Source organism: Siphateles boraxobius, unplaced genomic scaffold (assembly GCF_051911475.1).
Source record: "Siphateles boraxobius isolate OS27281-9 unplaced genomic scaffold, OSU_SipBor_1 7, whole genome shotgun sequence".
Lineage (NCBI taxonomy): Eukaryota > Metazoa > Chordata > Actinopteri > Cypriniformes > Leuciscidae > Siphateles > Siphateles boraxobius.
The window spans coordinates 38,634,317-38,652,753 of NW_027509197.1; the positions used below are offsets into that span (position 1 = coordinate 38,634,317).

At 35.7% G+C, this 18,437-nt stretch overlaps 2 protein-coding genes across 6 annotated transcripts in view; one reads left to right on the plus strand and one right to left on the minus strand.

Moving 5' to 3' along the window:
• The window catches only part of LOC143723419 (SWI/SNF-related matrix-associated actin-dependent regulator of chromatin subfamily A-like protein 1), a 30,581-nt gene extending 28,703 nt beyond the window's left edge, over positions 1–1,878 (minus strand). Inside the window, exons 1-3 of one of the 4 annotated variants that reach the window (XM_077215826.1) lie at positions 1,828–1,878; positions 1,612–1,680; positions 840–1,063 (exon numbers count right to left, since the gene is read on the minus strand). In XM_077215826.1, coding sequence (XP_077071941.1) covers positions 840–1,058 — 219 coding nt within the window. In that variant the 5' untranslated portion in view covers positions 1,059–1,063; positions 1,612–1,680; positions 1,828–1,878. Of the gene's footprint in view, positions 1–839; positions 1,064–1,611 lie in introns of all 4 variants that reach the window. The other 3 variants (XR_013197106.1, XR_013197107.1, XM_077215825.1) reach the window with 3 other exon arrangements.
• A 977-nt stretch (positions 1,879–2,855) lies between these two features.
• The window catches only part of marchf4b (membrane associated ring-CH-type finger 4b), a 35,184-nt gene continuing 19,602 nt past the window's right edge, over positions 2,856–18,437 (plus strand). For both annotated transcript variants that reach the window (XR_013197109.1, XM_077215857.1), the window contains exon 1: positions 2,856–3,835. Coding sequence is in view for 1 of the 2 variants with exons in the window: in XM_077215857.1 (XP_077071972.1) it covers positions 3,482–3,835 (354 nt within the window). In the remaining variant the exon portion in view is untranslated. The remainder of the gene's footprint in view (positions 3,836–18,437) is intronic.

Here is an 18,437-nt window from a genome sequence, read left to right on the forward strand (position 1 = left end):
TTCTTTTAATGATCATGTATGTCATAATTATCAATAAATAATGTTTGGTTGTAGTAGTCATTTGGTAAGTGATTGACAGCCAGGCTCTTAAATTGCCTCGTATTTGACATTTCTTAAAGGGATAGTTCACCCAAAAACTGTTCATTTACTCACCCAAGTTGTCTCAACAAACGTGTTTAAATTTTTTTAGAACACAATAGAAGATATTTTGAAGAATGTTGGTAGCCAGACAGTTAATGGAGCCCATTTACTTCCATAGTATTTTTTTTCGATACTATGGAAGTCAATAGGTCCATCAACGGTTTGGTTACCGACATTCTTCAAAATATCAAAAGATTGTGAGCGCAAATAATGACATAATTGTAATTTTTGGGGACACTATCCTTTTAAAGGATCAGAGGTCACTCTTCTGCCAGAACTAGACTCGCGTAAATCCGTTACCAGAAGCCAGTGATTATAGTTTATAAAGTTATAAACGTATATATTTTTCTTACAAAAAAAACATTGCTTCGCTTCAGAAGGCCTTTATTAAACCCCTGGAGTCTTAGGATTACTTTTATGATGGAGAGATACACTTTTTAGTTTTTTGGGCTTCAAAATCTCAGGTACCATTCACTCCCATTATAAAGCTTGGAAATGCCAGGATATATTTAATATATCTGATTGTGCTTGGCTGAAAGAAGAAAGTCATATACACCAAGGATGGCTTGAGGGTGAGTAAATTATGGGATAATTTTCATTTTTGGGTGAACAACCCTTTAAGTTATTGAGCAGAGCATAAAAAATGAACTATATCAGATCAACCCAGATCATTTCTGGGTTCAGGAACGTGTGCTCACCTGTCGTGCAGCATGAGCAGGTGCCCCTGGATGTGCCCGATCAGATGCAAACAGCTGGCCGTTCTTCACTGGGCCTGGCTCTGCAGAGACGGGCTGTGTGTGCTGGGTTTGGGCAGATCCAGGGGTAAGTTGAGCCTGTTTCTCAGCTCTTCTGGCCAGAGCGCGCTTTCTGTTCTCTTCTATCCTCCGCTGCTGCTCCGGTGTCAGACTCAGAGACATCGTTGCTGTTAGTGATTAGCACAAAATAGCACAGACATAAGAGAAACCCCCAAAAACACAAACACAGATGGAGTTTGGGTTCCTTGTCACTGTTGCCTTTGGCTTGCTTAGTTGGGGACACTTAATATTCAACAATTTTATTGATCTGCCAGCATTGACACCATTATATGAGAACTGAACTGAACGATGACATCACTGTTATATATATATATATATATATGTGTGTGTGTGTGTGTGTGTGTGAACTAAATTAATAACTTTTTAACAACAAAAATTAACCTTTACTGAACTGACTTAAACTGGACTATGACGCTATTGTCTTCTAGATCTGCTGTAAGTTACAGCAGAAACAAATTTTGTTGCGTTATTTTCCTGTTATCTCTGTAAAGCTGCTTTGAAACAATCTGTATTGTAAAAAGCGCTATATAACGAAAGGTGACGTGACTGACAGACACACACACACACACACACACACAGGCTTGAGTCTATTCCTAAAACGTACAGTAGCATAACACATACATGTCGTATTTTAAGCGTTCACATATAAACATACATCAACGTGTTACTGAAATCTTCTCAGTCTGCTTTCAGTATCGTTGTTTACATTCTGCTTCTCTGGATGCTGTCGAAGTTTAGATCATAGAGGGTTTAACACTGTTAAATCAAGTTGATTCACACCCGAGTCATTTATTGTATAATTTTTTTTAGTATTCTTAACGAACGCGTAAAAATCAGGTTAATTATTAATGGTTATAGAGACAAACTTTACCATCTACTTCAAAAGACGCGGTGAAGCGGATATGACGGAAAGACGTCACGTAACGTCAGTGCGCTGCTGTTCGTACTTTGATGGACGCAAGCATTCTCCAATGGGGAGGCCAGATGTGACCGGTGGGCGGGACACAGGGTCCACACGATATTCGGCAATAACACGATATGGCAATAATAATATTCTTGGTAAATATGCTTTACAATAAAAAAGAAGCGATATTAAGCTATTTTATCACCGCTGCTTAGAGAAACAGGTTAGTTAAATTGTATATCACAAGTTATACTGGAGTTCAGGGCTAGTTGTCACTTTGTCCATGAATATTTCTAAGGACACTTTTTGCCATCGAAATGACTGAGGGAAAGTGTCCTGATCAACCTGGTTTCAGCCCTATAAGATTATATATATATACATGTAAAAAATACATAAAGATAAAATAATTTTTATAATTATAAATTTTTTAATTTATAAGTTTCTTTTTTTAAAGTGGAAAAAAATATGTTGAAAAAAATAATATAGACATATTTACATTGAAGTCAACCTGCAAACATACAATAAAAGTGCATGGATGGATGACTAAATGAACGAATCACGAAAAATAATAATGTAAAAGAATGAATGAATATACCACGAAAAATAATAATGTAAAAAGGTAACATATAACAATAATTTTTGGCCAACATTGTAATTAACCAAATCTATATGCAAATAGAACACTGATAATTAGCCCACTAAAGCACAAAACAAAATGAATTTTCAGCAATAGATTTGATGAATTCTGTGATGTTTTGAGGGTTTTTTCTCACTCTGAAGCATCCAAAATTACACAAAACGGTTTGATAATATTAAAAAAAGTCAAAATATGGTAAAGAAAAACGAATCTACAACTTTAACACCTTTGCTATCCTGTTAATTTTTTTGTCAATGTGTAAATAATTCAGGGTACAGAGTTAAAAATAAATAAATAAATAAATAAAAACAGACTGATGGCCAACTTCATCATCATGCCCCTCTCTCCCTCCTCCCGCATCATCCGCGCGCGTGACGTGTGTTCGGGAACCGGGAGCTGTCCCGGGAATCACAGTGCTGAACCCGAAGCATCAGACACACACTCCGACACCGAGCAGAGGAGGAGAACAACTCACGGATTACACACACGATCCCTGATCAACTGAATGATGGAATGAGCTCGAGCGCGAATAACGGATCTGATCACGAGACGAGCGCGAGAGGAAACATCACCGAGGCTCAGATTCCTGAATGATTTCACAGCAGCGAGGAATGCGAGACACACACGTGTTTTACTTTGCTGGAGGAAATACACAGACCACAACGCCAATAGAATAAATCGATCATATGGCTTCTGACACCTGTTTACTGCCTTTCTATTATTTTTTACCTAATAATGCACGAAGAAATATAGCCTAGGCTAGATCACTGACTGATAATGGCACTAAATTATTTCACAACTTCTCACTTGCAATCAATTTTAAAAGTGCAATGAACTCACTGCAGGAACTGTAACGCACACATTCAATTTAAGTGATTTTTTTTTATTTCACTGGGTTTTGTGGAATACCATGGCTATTCAATCTTCGCAGACTGAACTCAAGAGGAACCTGCATTAGATGGTCTGGATTCTTCCCGTTCTCGGATGTTGAGCGGTCACGGCATGTTGAAGAGCCGCTGTTGTGTTCTCTTCCGTGACCTCAAGGTGTTTCTGCTCGGGCCACAGGATCACACAAGCCCCATGAGCGGACAAACGGCCAGAATCAGCCCGTATGCCTCAGAAAACAACAATACCTTACGAGCCCACCGGCTCCGGGACTGGAGCACCCCTTCCACAGAGGACTCTGCCGGGCCCGAGGCTCCTGAGGGCGGATCCGGGTGGACGGGCCCCGCGGTGGCGGATGAGTTCTCCAAGGACCGGAGGGAAGACCGGTTCTCCTTCATCAGCTATGCAGAAGGAACCCCGGTGTGCAGGATATGCTTCCAAGGGCCGGAACAGGTACATAACAACCCTATAAAGTAAACAAATAACCTATACTGTAAAAAAAAAAAAAAAAAAAAAAAAGTATGCTGACTTAAATTTTTAAGTACAAGCAACTTGGATGTTTAACTTAAATTACACTAAACTGACTTGAAAAAAATAATTTAATCTTGTATAACCTATTTTGTATAACTTATTTTCATGAGTTATAGCAATGTAAAAACATGTTGTCATAACTTATTGGTCATATAAATTTTTTTTTTACAGTGTATATGCTATATGTGATAAATGAGGACTGAGCTGAGTCATTTAACCATGCTAAAAGGTTTTAGTTTTATGTGGTTGCACTGATTTATTAATTTCAGCACAATTGTAGGCCTATTGTTTAAAGTGAACAACTGTCCATCTACAGTAAGTAGCCTACACTGGAAAAAAAAATGAGTAAAAAATAAAAGTAGGTGACTTAAGGTCATAAATAAAATACATACATTACATAAAATCCCTATGAAGGAAACAAATAACATATAGGCTAGGCTACGTGATAAATGAGGATTGAGCCGAGTCATTTAACCATGCTAAAAAGTTTTAGTTTTATGTGGTTGCACTGATTTATTAATATCAGCTCAATTATATTGAGTAAAGTTAACAACTATCCATCTAAGTACACCGTAAAAGTAAAAAGTAAGTGAAAAGTAAAAGGTGACCTGATTGCCTTAAGTTCATTGAAACTAAAAATGTAAGTTAATACAAAGGAGATTGGTTTAATCAACAGAAACTAAAAATATGTTATCTGAACCACATTAATCATCTATGTTGATTTGACAAAAGAAGAAAAATTGGTTGCAGTCTGTGATCCTGTATAACCAAGAAATAAAAACAATTAATTTTCTATGGGTTTTTAGAATAGCACATTTCCTTTTTTGAGGAAATGAGGTGTGTGGATTATATAATTTTAAGAGACTCTACAACTTAAATTACACAGTCAAACTTCATATGTGAATTTTGAAAAAGAAAAATCTGAGTGTAATATATGACATAGACCAAACATATTACATAAACATACAAAATATTTACATGTAAACAGCAGTCAGCTCAGTTAAACAGAACACGATTAGAAAAACAATCTGTAATACAAAACATCGTTGCTCAGATCTGTTGTGATCTGATATTAATTACCAACAACTATTAAAGTCTATAGTTCCATCATGCATGTGCCCACCTCATTAAATATTCATGAGCAAGAGCCAATGGCCACGCCCCCAAGAACAATGCACAAATGTGCAGACAGCACTTCAGATGAAACTTCTCGATTTTTATGATGTACTTTAGTTATTATTTAGTGAAAGGAAAAACATTTAAAATTAATCAAAGCAGTTTACATAAAACATATTTGGGACCAAATTCAAGATTTAAAACATTAAAGATATGAATACTCTCAGTAGGCCAAAACTTCAGTAGGGTTCTCATACTTTTGACCAATAAATTTCAATGATTTTTTATTTTTATTTTCAAATAAATCCTCAAGTCATAGAAATTCGTGAAATTAAATTATTTTACCATTTTTATTCATTTCTATGAAAGATTGCATTTACAAAGAGAAGTTTCTAGCTGAATTAGCTGAGCATAACTACTCACGAGTCTATAAATGTCCATTCATTTTTTATGTTTTATTAATTTTCATTAGGGTTGATATTAAAATTCCCTGATGTTTCCAGGTAGCCGTGTTTAACTGAACCTCATGATTGTAAGGTCAAGGCCCTGCAGTTGCCAAAGGAGTATTTACACTTCTTAATGCTTCTTGTTTTAGTAGGAAAACTGTAGCTCAGAGCAGGCCTCATGAATTATTCATCAATATATGCAAATAGTTTCAACTTCAAAAACCTCTGCACCGTCTTCACCCAAAGGGAAGGTGATTCACCAGAATTTACAACAGAACGACATTTATTTCACACTTGTTTCACTGATACATTTAAGCTCGTGCCAAGTCAGAGTAAATGAAAAACTGTAGCAGTGTTAAAGTAACTGTCATGTTACCTGAGATGGGCCTCACCTGTACTGAAAGAAGGAAACCTGAGCCGAGTCAGCAGAGACGGATCCATTACTTACCTCCTGAGAGGGTTACAAGCAACCCTGTAATCAATCATTTTATCCCTTAAAACTCATCTTTGATCGCCAAAATTACACATTTAAAAGTTTTTTCCTTGAAAAAAATGTCTTTATGCCTTGAAATAGCTTGAATGTAACTCGACACCCTTGCCTCATTTAGTATACGCGGTTCTATGAATATGCAAATGAGCCCGCCTCCACTCACTCACTCAGCTCAGAGATCCACTCGTTGACGATCACACGTTGATCTGATTGGTTACATAGTAGTTTGTGACGTCAGAAACACCAGCGATTTCAATCCGTGTTTTTGAGACTGTCTTTGGTTCACTGCAGTTTTAAGGAGAAAATACTCAGCAATGCTGTCGACTTGTGAATTTACACATGGTTTGTCTTAAAGCATATTAAAAACACCACATAGACATATAAACAACATTAAAAACTGGATTTTCACCACAGGGGGATTTTAAAACACTAGTTATAGAGGAGACCAGGGCTAGTTGTCACACCTAACTTAAAACCTTCAAATACAGTAAAATGCATTATAAAAGTATTTTGTAATGCATTGTATAATCTCAAGAATTTTTTAAATAATACATTATAATACTTATCTATTCATTGTTACACCTTTAGTATAATGCATTAAAACACAGAAGAAATATTATAATGTCATTATAATGCATAATATTATAATACACAACTTTGGTTACAATTATTTATCAAAAGATATTGTGCATTATAATGGACATTATGAATACCTACACTGTAAAAATTATGATAAGTTAAGAAATTTTCAACTTTTTTTACAAGTTATACAAGATTCAACTATTTTTTTAGTTAATGTAATCTTAGATGAAATTACTTAAACATCCAAGTTGATTGTACTTAAAAATTTAAAGCTGAAACTATAATAAAGGCTTTATTTCATAAATCATCAATTATTTAATTCAAATCATTAGTTTTAATATCTGTTGACCGAAACAATGATTTTATATTTTGTATTTACTGTACCTTTTAAGTTTGCTTTGCGTTTTCTGAAAAATTTAAATACGCTTTCTAATGGCATGTTTCCATTGTGACAACATGCCCCACTACAGAGTCATCGTGTCACAAAAGGTCAGGTCTTAAATGAATTGTATCTTTTTCTCCTGGACAAAAACGGTAGAAAATAGCGATAGGCTCGTATCATACAGAGAGAAGTATCTGTTTATGAATCACATAAAGTTCCTCTGAGGCGCTCAGTGTTTTTATTAACAGCTCCATAATTACACAGTTTGAATTCGGATTTAAACAAACCCATTGTGCTCATGCTATTCTCAGATTGTTGCCTCAAAGCGAGCAGCATGGTGTCTTTGAGAAGCTTTGCTGTAAGTGTAAAGAACAGGCAAACCCGACCAGAGGGAATGATTTCAGACGATTGTTTCAGTTAGAGACGGAGCAGATCTTCTCTCTTGAGCTTTTTGTGTGTAGAGATGAAGCAGAACTGATGTCTTACACACACTGCGTGATGGAAAGACGTGTCTGGATGAAGGGCAGAGCTTTGATTTTCTGTCTTTTATCATTCTCTGACTGATTCATGGCTGTTTTTCTGCTGATTCAGCGCTGGGGTTCATTGGGCCGCTGACAGATGCTTTGAAAAAACACCCTGTTTAAATGCGTAACACTGAGTAATAGCGCTCGGGAATGTGCCGTTGCATCTTTCAGACGGCTTCTACTGGTGTATTGTTTCCAAATGTAATGATTGTTCACGTCACATTGCATCATGCAGACATCTTCATCTTCTCAAATGCATCTCGACTAGATCTGAAAGCACAAGGACTGAGCTCTGGGTTCAATGCAAGTTCACCTCTAAAGCATTTGCAATGGAAGTATACAGTTTTTTATTTATTTTGTACTTATACATTTTAATTGTTCTAAACTTGAAATGTTTGAGTACACTAATTCACACATTTAACTTAGAATTTCATGTAATCTCAATGTGAACAATTTTATTAGTATAAACTTAGCCAGCTATTTTGCTAACATACTAATTTGTTAACAATAGTATGTTATACAGTAGGACTTGCAGCAATATAAAGGTTTATTCACTCTCAAATCAAGCTCATGCACCACTTGTCGCCATGATGGTAACTTTCCTAAAACCAACATTAACATAAATTCTTCTAAATTAGCATAAGAAAACATTAATCATTACTAAATCACCCACTTAACATTAATCTTGCACAAAAAACAAACAAACATTATATTACACTTCATTTTAGCATTTACTCTCCCTTTCGAGTGCCATCGGCAAAGCATGCTGGGAAATAGACATCCCAGACGTTTCACTTAAACTTAAGTTCGTCTAAATTTAAAAAAAAAATCATAAAACTCAATGAAACAGTTCAGTTTACTTAAAATATATCAGTTCTGTGAACTTGAAAGAAAAATTAAGTACTAAATACTCATAAAAGTTAATTTGACTGAACTAATTAGTTTAATTTAAGTTTGTCCTATACTATATATACTTCATTATTTTACACTATTATTTTGCTCACATTAAACTAGTATAGAATTAGTGACCTTGTCTGTATACATTTTTTTACCTCAAACCTCAATGTCATGATCAAATAATGCCGGTAAAGCCTGTAATTTCCACAATATGCACAAGGATACACTGTAAAAATGATTTTTCAAAAGTTATTAGAGTAAGCAAGTATTATTAGAGTACGTTTTACAAGAAAACACTATTTTAGTTTTTCTACTTCAAATCAATGTGTTACTTGACAATAAGGTTCCATTTGTTAACATTATTTAACATGAACTAACAATGGAAAATACTTCTAAAGCATTAATTAATCTTAGTAATTTCTACATTTACTAGTACATTATTACAATCAATAGTTGTATCAGGCAATATTATTTAATAGACCTGAGCTAACATGAACTGACAATGAACGGCTGTATTTTTATTAACTATAATGTAAGCAAAGACTAATAAATACTGTAACATATGTAATGCTCATTGTTAGTTATTGTTAAATGTACACTATGTAACTTGCTCAAACATGAACAAAATTTAAATAATAAGTCAATACATCATCTTGTCTTACCCTGATTTACTATGATAATCCTATTATAAGAGTTTATATTTTAGACCAAGCCGGATGGGCTGCGTTTCAATTTTGTATGCCCTTCCATCGCTATGGGGCAGTCTTGGCCTAATGGTAACAGAGTTGGACTGGTGACCCAAAGGTTGCTGGTTCGATTCCAGTAGTGGCAGGAATATGACTGAGGTGTCCTTGAGCACCTAACCCCCAATCGCTCCCCGGGCGCCACTCAAGGCTGCCCGCTGCTCCGGGTGTGTGTATCCACGTTTGCAGTGTGTGTGTTCACTACTCACTACTCTGCTCCTAATGTGTGTGCACTTACTTGGATGGGTTAAATGCAGAGGTCAAATTCCAAGTATGGGTTACCATACTTGGCCATCACGTGTCACTTTCACTTTCACTTTCGCTAACTTCCCTCATATACAGAAAGTGAATAACATTACATTTGAATCACTGTAGTCACATGGACTAACGGTCTTTACTACCTTTCTGGGCCTTGAAAGTTGCAATGACATTGCTGTCTATGGAGGGATTGAAAGCTCAGGATTTCATAAAAAAATATCTTAATTTGTGTTACGAAAATGAACGAATTTGAAATGAATGAACGGTTAAATGTCAAAATAACTCCATTATCATACACTCAAGTTGTGTGGGATAAGGGTAAATTAAGCACGTCACAATCATGTTGCATAGTGGTCTATGGATCTGTTGAAGTGTACAGTCGTCGAGGGTCTGTCCAAATAAACTGCTCTTGCCCACTGGAAGTTAAACGCACTTCAAAATGACGGCAGGGATTCTCCCAATGGGAAGTGTTTAGGGGAGTTCACGAGTGTATGTCTAAAAGTGGAGATAAAAGCAGCCGTGGTTTTTGTTGGAAACTCGTCATATGTCTCGTCACTGTCTCGTCATATCCGTAAATATAGAAAAGTTGCTCCGGCTGCTGTGACGCGTGTCTGGTGTGGGAGTGGCAGAGGTTAGTTGAGTGAGTGTGTGTGTGTGTGTGTGTGTGTGTGTGTGTGTGTGTGTGTGTGTGTGTGTGTGTGTGTGTGTGTGTGTGTGTGTGTGTGCGTGTGTGTGTGTGGGAGGGAGTGGCAGAGTTGAGTGTGTGTGTGTCTGGTGTGGGAGGGGCAGAAGTTAGTTGAGTGTGTGTGTGTGTGTGTGTGTGTGTGTGTGTGGAGCAGCTCTGGAGGATGGTGTTTCTGATGTCACAAACTACCTTGTAACCAATCAGATCAACTTGTGAAAAAGTTAATGTTTTATATTTTGGTTGCATTTATGAGTTAATAAAAATGTAACTGGTTGTGTAAACTTGGCTCATAAAATCTAAATATCGATAAATTAATCGATATTGCCCTTAATCGAATTAAATCGAATCGCAGAATTTTTTTGAGGTAGTGCAAATATTGTATCGTTGGCTGAGAGAATCGATATCGTATCGTATCGTGACTAACGGTCCGATTTACACTCCTTGTGTGATCGTCAAAGAGTGGATCTCTGAGCTGCTGTGAGGGAGTGGAGGCGGGGCTCATTTACATATTCATAGAACCGCGTATACTAAATGATTGACTATTGATTGATTGACTACAGGGGGATTTTAAATGAGACTTGAGTGTTTCTAGACGTGTAAGAGGCATATCTCCATCCTCCAGAGAATCCCCCGTTTTAAACAAACGCTGAACAGAGAGAACGAGACAGAGCTCGTAATAAAACAAGAATCAACATTAACTCGGCCTTTCAGGGATGGGGAGAACTGAGGGATTTGAAATTATGTAAAAGTGACTCAGAAATGATGGTGTTTTTATTACTCAACAAGAGATTAAGATTAATTTTATTGGTCAGATAAATTGTCATATGTATCTCTAACAGAGTTCATCATAAAGAATTATGTATTGTGAAAGGTTATATGCACAGTCACGCACAGCCCAACCAAAACAAGGTTCTCTTGCTAAATGTATGCGTTTTTATTATTTTAACATCCAAAAGTTACATAGTGTACTTTCAGCTAATATGTCATAGGACCTTATTTTAAAGTGTTAATTACTTGTGAAATTAGTCATTCCTAAGTATAAAATTGTTTCAAAGGAAATCCTACACCAATTTTTTTCAGTGTAGAGACTGTTTACATTTAGCAAACCAACAAGGTCTCGGATATATGGAGAGAGCGATCTGTTTCTCATTCATCTAAATGCCAGTTTCTTGGCCGGTGCGTGAGCCCTCAGAAGTGTGCAACCAAGTACACTGAAAAAAAGTACACTTAAAGGGTAAGTTCGGCGTTTTACAAGGAAAGCCCTGTTTTAAGATCGTTTCTGATGAAATCGAACGGTTAAGATTAAAATTTGGACACATGCTGCTGTCCCGAGAATTTTAGGTTTTTGTGTTAGCACCCCCCCACCTATACAATACTTTCATAGGTGCATTGGAACAATATCATTCATATAAACGCATTCAACTTTAGTTTACAAAGACGTGAAACTCACCGAGTGGTCTGGGGTGTTCACTGATATGCTCACGCAAAAATCGCTGCAAAAGATGCTTTCCAACAGGTGTTTTAACCATTCGTTGTAAAACTGTAGACCTATTTTTCCAACGCCTCACAACCGGACATTCTTCCAAAAACTACGATAAAAACTGTTGGAAAGCTTCTTTTGCAGCGAGTTTTGCGTGAGCATATCAGTGCACACCCCAGACCACTCGGTGAGTTTCACGTCTTTGTAAACTAAAGTTGAATGCGTTTATATGAATGATATTGTTGCAATGCACCTATGAAAGTATTGTATAGGTGGGGGGGTGCTAACACAAAAACCTAAAATTCTCGGGACAGCAGCATGTGTCCAAATTTTAATCTTAACCGTTCGATTTCATCAGAAACGATCTTAAAACAGGGCTTTCCTTGTAAAACGCCGAACTTACCCTTTAATTTTTCTTTGGCAACTTTTTACACAAATATTTCAAAAGTAAATTACTCAAAAGGAATTAAGTACCTTATACCTAAAAAAGTTAAGTGAAAGTAACAGAAAATAAGTAATTTTAACTTTGAAATACACTTCCCTCCAACAATATAACATTGAATTAAACCATACACTTTCAAAGTATATGCTTTGTTTATAAACATCTAAATAATCAATGCAATGTATATGGTGTGAGACACTATATTTCCATCTTAAATGATAAGATGAATGTGATCGCAGAGACCTCGATACTTGGTAGACAATACACAATGACGGTAACATTTGATGGATCTTTTTGTGTTTGAATGTGTCATTTTGAGTAGAAAACTAACTCCGAATGTCACAAAATGGCAAGTTAATAATCCTAACAACAAAAGCAATGATAAAACAGTGTAAATACAGCTAGAAAACAGTGAAAAATCAACCTCATTAATTATTCAAGGCCCAGTGCATGATGGGAACACCAATATCAGGAAAGTTGAGTAATTTTACTTAATTTTAAGTAATTTTGAGTAATTTTACTTAAACGTTGATATTTACGCTTTCATTTCTACACGCTTAAATTGAGTACTAATATAAATGTACTTCTTGCCTGAACTAACTTTTTCATGTAAATTACATAGTTTTTTTCTGTAGTATTTACTTCACCACAAAATCATTTTAATCAGTGTAGGTAAGTTCATGAAGCTAGAAAAGTATTGCCCTATCTCAAAAAGAACAATACTTGAAAATAAATACAGTTTTTAATGAATAATTAATGCAAGTGCTTTAACAAAAAAGCTTCACATTTCTGCTTTTATAAAACCCTCTGGAGCATTGGCTCTATGTCTTACTGTAACCGTGATTTTGACTTCTTTTCTCTCTTTTTTACTTGTAACTCGTGTTGAACCCGGAAGACTCCTTTCATCTGTGATGCTCACTAAAGCTTCTCTGCTGTTTTCACCTCAGCTTTGTAGACCTGCAGAGACAGAGACGTACAGTCACACACTCATTCTGCTGTGGAGATCCCTGTAGTATTACACACAGCCTCACTTCAGCATTCGTACTACCATTTTAGCAGACGGACAGATTTATGAGGAAGCCCTGGGAGAGTCCTGTGTTTGAGAGGCAGAAAAACACGTTTCGTTTTGCAACACCACACAAGGGTTACAGTACATGGAAAATTACAGCAACAGCTACATACAGTAATGTCCAAAAGTGTTGCCCAGCCTAGGAAAAGTGACATCTTCACCCTTTATTTGAATATTATTAAACATTTTGTAAGCATATTGTGTAGTTGTGCTTGGAGTTGATTGTTTTATTTGTGATAACAACACAATGAAACATGACAAATTTTGCGGACATCATTTTTATCCAGGCTGTCATACAAAGAAATGCACATGCAGAACCAACGAAATATTAATAACTGATGATGTACTCTTTTTTTACTTTCACTCACTCTGTGAGCTTGCATTTTATTGCATAGTAAAATAAAATCTGTAACTTTAGTTTTACCATTTTTTGCCAAATAATTTTGTCAGACAAATATCTAACCAAGTTGTGTTTTGTTGTTCTGTCATATTTAAAAGTATAAATTATTATCCTCATATTTTAATATTATATAATTGACCTGAGCTAACATGAACTAATGATTAACAGTTGTATATTTGTTAACAGAGACTAATAAATAGTCTGTAACAAATGTATTGCTCCTTGTTAGTTAAAGTTAGTTAATGCATTACCTGAAAAACATAGTTCATTACGTCATTACACCGAAAATGACTGAAGTTACAAATCACCCAATCCCATAAAACTCTTCGAGTATCTGATTTTACCGCACTACAGTATTTTACTGAATGTAGGCTCAAAGATGCACTCGACACCTCAGATACATGCCAGTTGAAAACAAGAAAAGGTTGATTTGTAACAGCAATCACGTTTGTTTTATAAAAACAAAATTAAACTGAATGCTACAAAATTGCAATGACACAACAGCCTCTAGAAACACTCACGTCTCATTTAAAGTCCCCCTGTAGTCAATCAATCAATAGTCAATCATTTAGTATACGCGTTCTAAGAATATGCAAATGAGCCCCGCCTCCACTCACTCACTCACTCAGAGATCCACTCGTTGACGATCACACGTTGATCTGATTGGTTACAAGGTAGTTTGTGACGTCAGAAACACCAGCGATTTCAAACCGTGTTTTTGAGACTGTCTTTGGTTCACTGCAGTTTTAAGCAGAAAATACTCAGCAATGCTGTCGACTTGTGAATTTACACATGGTTTGTCTTAAAGCATATTAAAAACACATTTTCACCACACCACACCTAACATTTTAAGCTCAAATAGTGCATAAGTAAACCAATATCCTTAAAAAAGGTCTCTTCACTATAACAGATGTTATATAAAGTTAAATAGTTAAAGCGTACTTGCATGCACTGGATGTGCTGGTTTCAGCCTCATCACTGGTTCCTCATCTCATAAATGAAACACCTGCGATTCACAACTACCTGTCCAGTTGCTTTGTTGACAAGTTTGGGTGAGCAAGAGCAAACCGCACAAGATATAGTACCTTCAATGCCCTGTAGATGGCGATAACACTTCTTTTGTAGCAGAAATAAACTGCTGCAGAAAAAGTTAGGTACCATGTAAAACATAACGAGTAATGCAAATGTTTTGGAGTAAAGAGTGCATATAGTTATTCAAAAATGTAGTCAGGTAGAGATTAAAAGTTGTATGCATCTTTGATACTCCAAACCACAAAGTAGCCAAAAAGATACTTAAGTATAGAAACTAATTACATTTACTTAAATACTTTACACCACTGGCATTAGCTAATGTTAACCAATGGAACTTTATTAAAGTGTTACCAATATTTATATTTTTTTCAAGTATGCAACTCCATGCACGTTTACCTCATTGGAAAATTTACCATAATTGTTTTAAGACATGGAATATTTCTTGCATGAAGCCGCTAAAATGAAAATATTGTTTTTTAGAATTATTTTAGATTCATACCATGCATACAGTAATTTCCTGGAAAAAAAAACAGCTTCATAAGCAGCATAAAGACAAATGCCCAGCACAGACGCCTTCGTATCCACACACGCATTATTTAGCATATGTAATCCTGTGGAGGCCATTCATAATAACACAGGTCTACACTCCACTTCTCTGCCACATTACATTCACATCACTCTGAATGAGGCGTCCCTCCAGCGAGCCAATGATGGAAATTGCTATTTCAGAACGGCTTAAGGCTGCGCTTATGTGCCGCCTTTTGTTGTGCGGGACATTCGTGCACCATTAAGAGTCAAAGGCAGTCCCTTTCCTGGCATATATTTAGTTCTTTACGACAGATTCAATTCATTTCGCCTCTTTAGAGCAGCGGGAATGTTGCTGAAAAGTGGAAGTGGTTTATAAACCAGAGCGCCAGGGCTTTCAAAAGGCTTCAGACAGCTGTAATAAGTATAAGTGCAAAGGACACTCATGTATTTAAGCACAACATTACTAGTTCAGGTTTCTTTGTTGTTGCTGTACTTATAGGTTTCCTTTTATTTCATAAAAAACAGAAAATGATTTAATATGGTCTGGCAAGCAAAATCTTTTACAATTTCTATGCAATGCAAGTAGGGCTTGCATGTCAAAAGTTCAATGCCAAAATCAGCTTGTTTAGCGACCATGAACTCGGGACATTAAACCACATCTAATCCTGATGTTTTAATTGACATGGAACCAAATAAGGAATCAGACTGACACATTTAGTAAAATGACCTACTTACCATTAATCTGAAAAGTAGGTCTGATATGGATATTTCCGTATGGATGACTGCACACTTGTACTGCGTTCTGCACTTTCTGTGAATAGAGCACAAATGATTAGTGTATAAGGATGAGCGTAACTTCAGAAAATGTTCATCATCAACCTCAAGAGGTCAAATATAAATATTAAATATTATATGAGACCTTTTATTTGGTTCTGTATGAGGTTTGCAGCTTCTGCAAACTTGTTATCAATTTGGGGCACGTCTAAATTCAGTCGTTTTTTTATTTATAAATGCATATTTCTTGTAAATTAAATAAGAGAAACTTACAGTAAATCTTGATTTGATTTGATTTTTTTATTACATCATGACAATTTTCATGTTTTGTAGCATGTAAAAATCCTATAGACATAAGGTTGCACATAAATAATTTAAAATAATGTATAATATATACATAATATACATTATGACAGTGAACAACATCAATTCAACAGACCTCTGCGGTGAAACATGCCGAAATATCTTTTCAGGCAAATTAGGTTAGGTTAATTTAATGTAAGATGGTTTCAAACACCCCAAAGAGCTTCACATTTCTGAATCATGCCTGCAAAAAATAAAATAAATAAATAAATAAATAAATAAATAAAATTACATATACTGCGTTAGATTAAACTGAGAAGGGTCACATTGACTTGCATATTGTTGTCCGACTGTTAGTTTCACTGCTTCTCATTTGTAAGTCGCTTTGGATAAAAGGGTCTGCCCAATGAATAAATGTACATGTAAATTTCATTTAAAGAGTGTCAATCAGTGACACGCTTTCTCTCTTTCCTTGAAGTCTACTAGAATCCCCCTCGAGTCTCCCTCCTCCCAGCAACGTCTCACGTGTTTATTTATTTCTGAGTCATACTTATTCATAATTCAGAGCGGCACACTGACACAGTTCAATCTGACTGAGGTGCGCTGGCTTCACGAACGACCCGTGACAAGCTTTTTCACACTCTCGTTTCTCACGGGAAACCTTTTTTCATATGACGTGCCATTCTTTATTTTTATTTGATCACGCTTTTAGCAACTCTCGGCTCTGTTTAACACATATAACCATGTTTAAATCTATCCTGCAGATTTTTATAGGCTTAAGCTCCATAATTCAAATGGAACATTGTTAGTGTCTGTTTTTAAATGCTCTAGTCTTCAGCAACTCTCTAATATTACTGATTTCATCATATAATATACTTACGTACGTAAAGCAATATATACTAGGAAATCTCAGCTGCGTGATTGTTTATATTGTCTAAGATTGTAACTATATTATCGCCCAGCTCTAATCTGCTAAATGGGATTATAAAGCAGATGTTACGATATTATAACAATTAACATCATTATTTTCTTTAAAGCTGCTTTGAAACGATGTGTATTGTGAAGAGTTCTTTACAAATAAAACTGACTTGACTGACCAAAATTCTGAAGACAAATGAAAAATAATTTAGACATCCCCCTTATCTTAAAACACAGACACACACTCTCTCTCTCTCTCTCTCTCTCTCTCTCTCTCTCACACACACACACACACACACAGAGAGAGATACACTCTCACACTCTCTCTCACACACACACACTCTCAGATACACTTACTCTCACACACACACATGGACGTACACACACACACACACACTCACGCACCCACACACTCACACTCACAGACAGACACGCGCACACACATGCGCGCGCACACACACACACACACACACACACACACACAAATCAATGAAACACTTACAGAATGAGTAAATGGGACCAAACTGTAATTAAATAATATGTAAATTAACATGTTTTAGGGTGAAAAAACTTAACCTTAAAAAAAATGATTTAAACAACTCGCACACTACACATTTCTTATTAAAAATCTCTTTTATTGTAAATCCCTCAACTTTGTCTTTTTTTTAAAGAAAATGAGGGACAAGTCAAATTTATCTTAGTCAACATTACGCCACAAATGTTGTCAATTGAACTTAAAGTCGACATGAAACTAAAGTTGCGCTTGTCTTTTCTTCTCTATTGTGTCTTATGTCCGAGTGAAACGCTCCTGGAACAAGAACAAATGTGGGCGGGGCTTGATTTTGTCTGTGGGGAATTGATTGGTTGGTTGTGGTTTGCTATTGGTGGATCTCATGTGAGTGACAGGTTGGCCCGCCCTCGTCATCAGAGAAGAGGAAGTTATTCTGATTCAAGATTACGAGGCACATGGATTAAAAAAATGGTAACACTTCACAATAAGGTTCATTTGTTAACATTAGTTAATGTATTAACTAACATGAACTAATAATGAACAATACATTTGTTACAGTATTTATTAATCTCTGGTAATGTTAGTTAATAAAAATACAGCTGTTCATTGTTTGTTCATGTTAGTTCACAGTGCATTAACTAATGTTAACAAATACAATTTTTTATTTTAATTTATGCATTAGTAAATTTTGAAATTAATATTTACTAAGATTAATAAATGCTTTAGAAGTCTTGTTCATTCTTTGATAATGTTAACTAAGGTAGTTAACTAATGTTAAGTAATGAACCTTATTGTAAAGTGTTACCAAAAAAATAAAGATGTGGACAGATCAAACATTGATAATAAACACTGCAATATTGCATACAAACAAGAATTGTCAATTTTGATTTCATGGTGACTAGTTCAGTTTGCTTGGGTTCACATTTTTAGTTGTCACTACACTC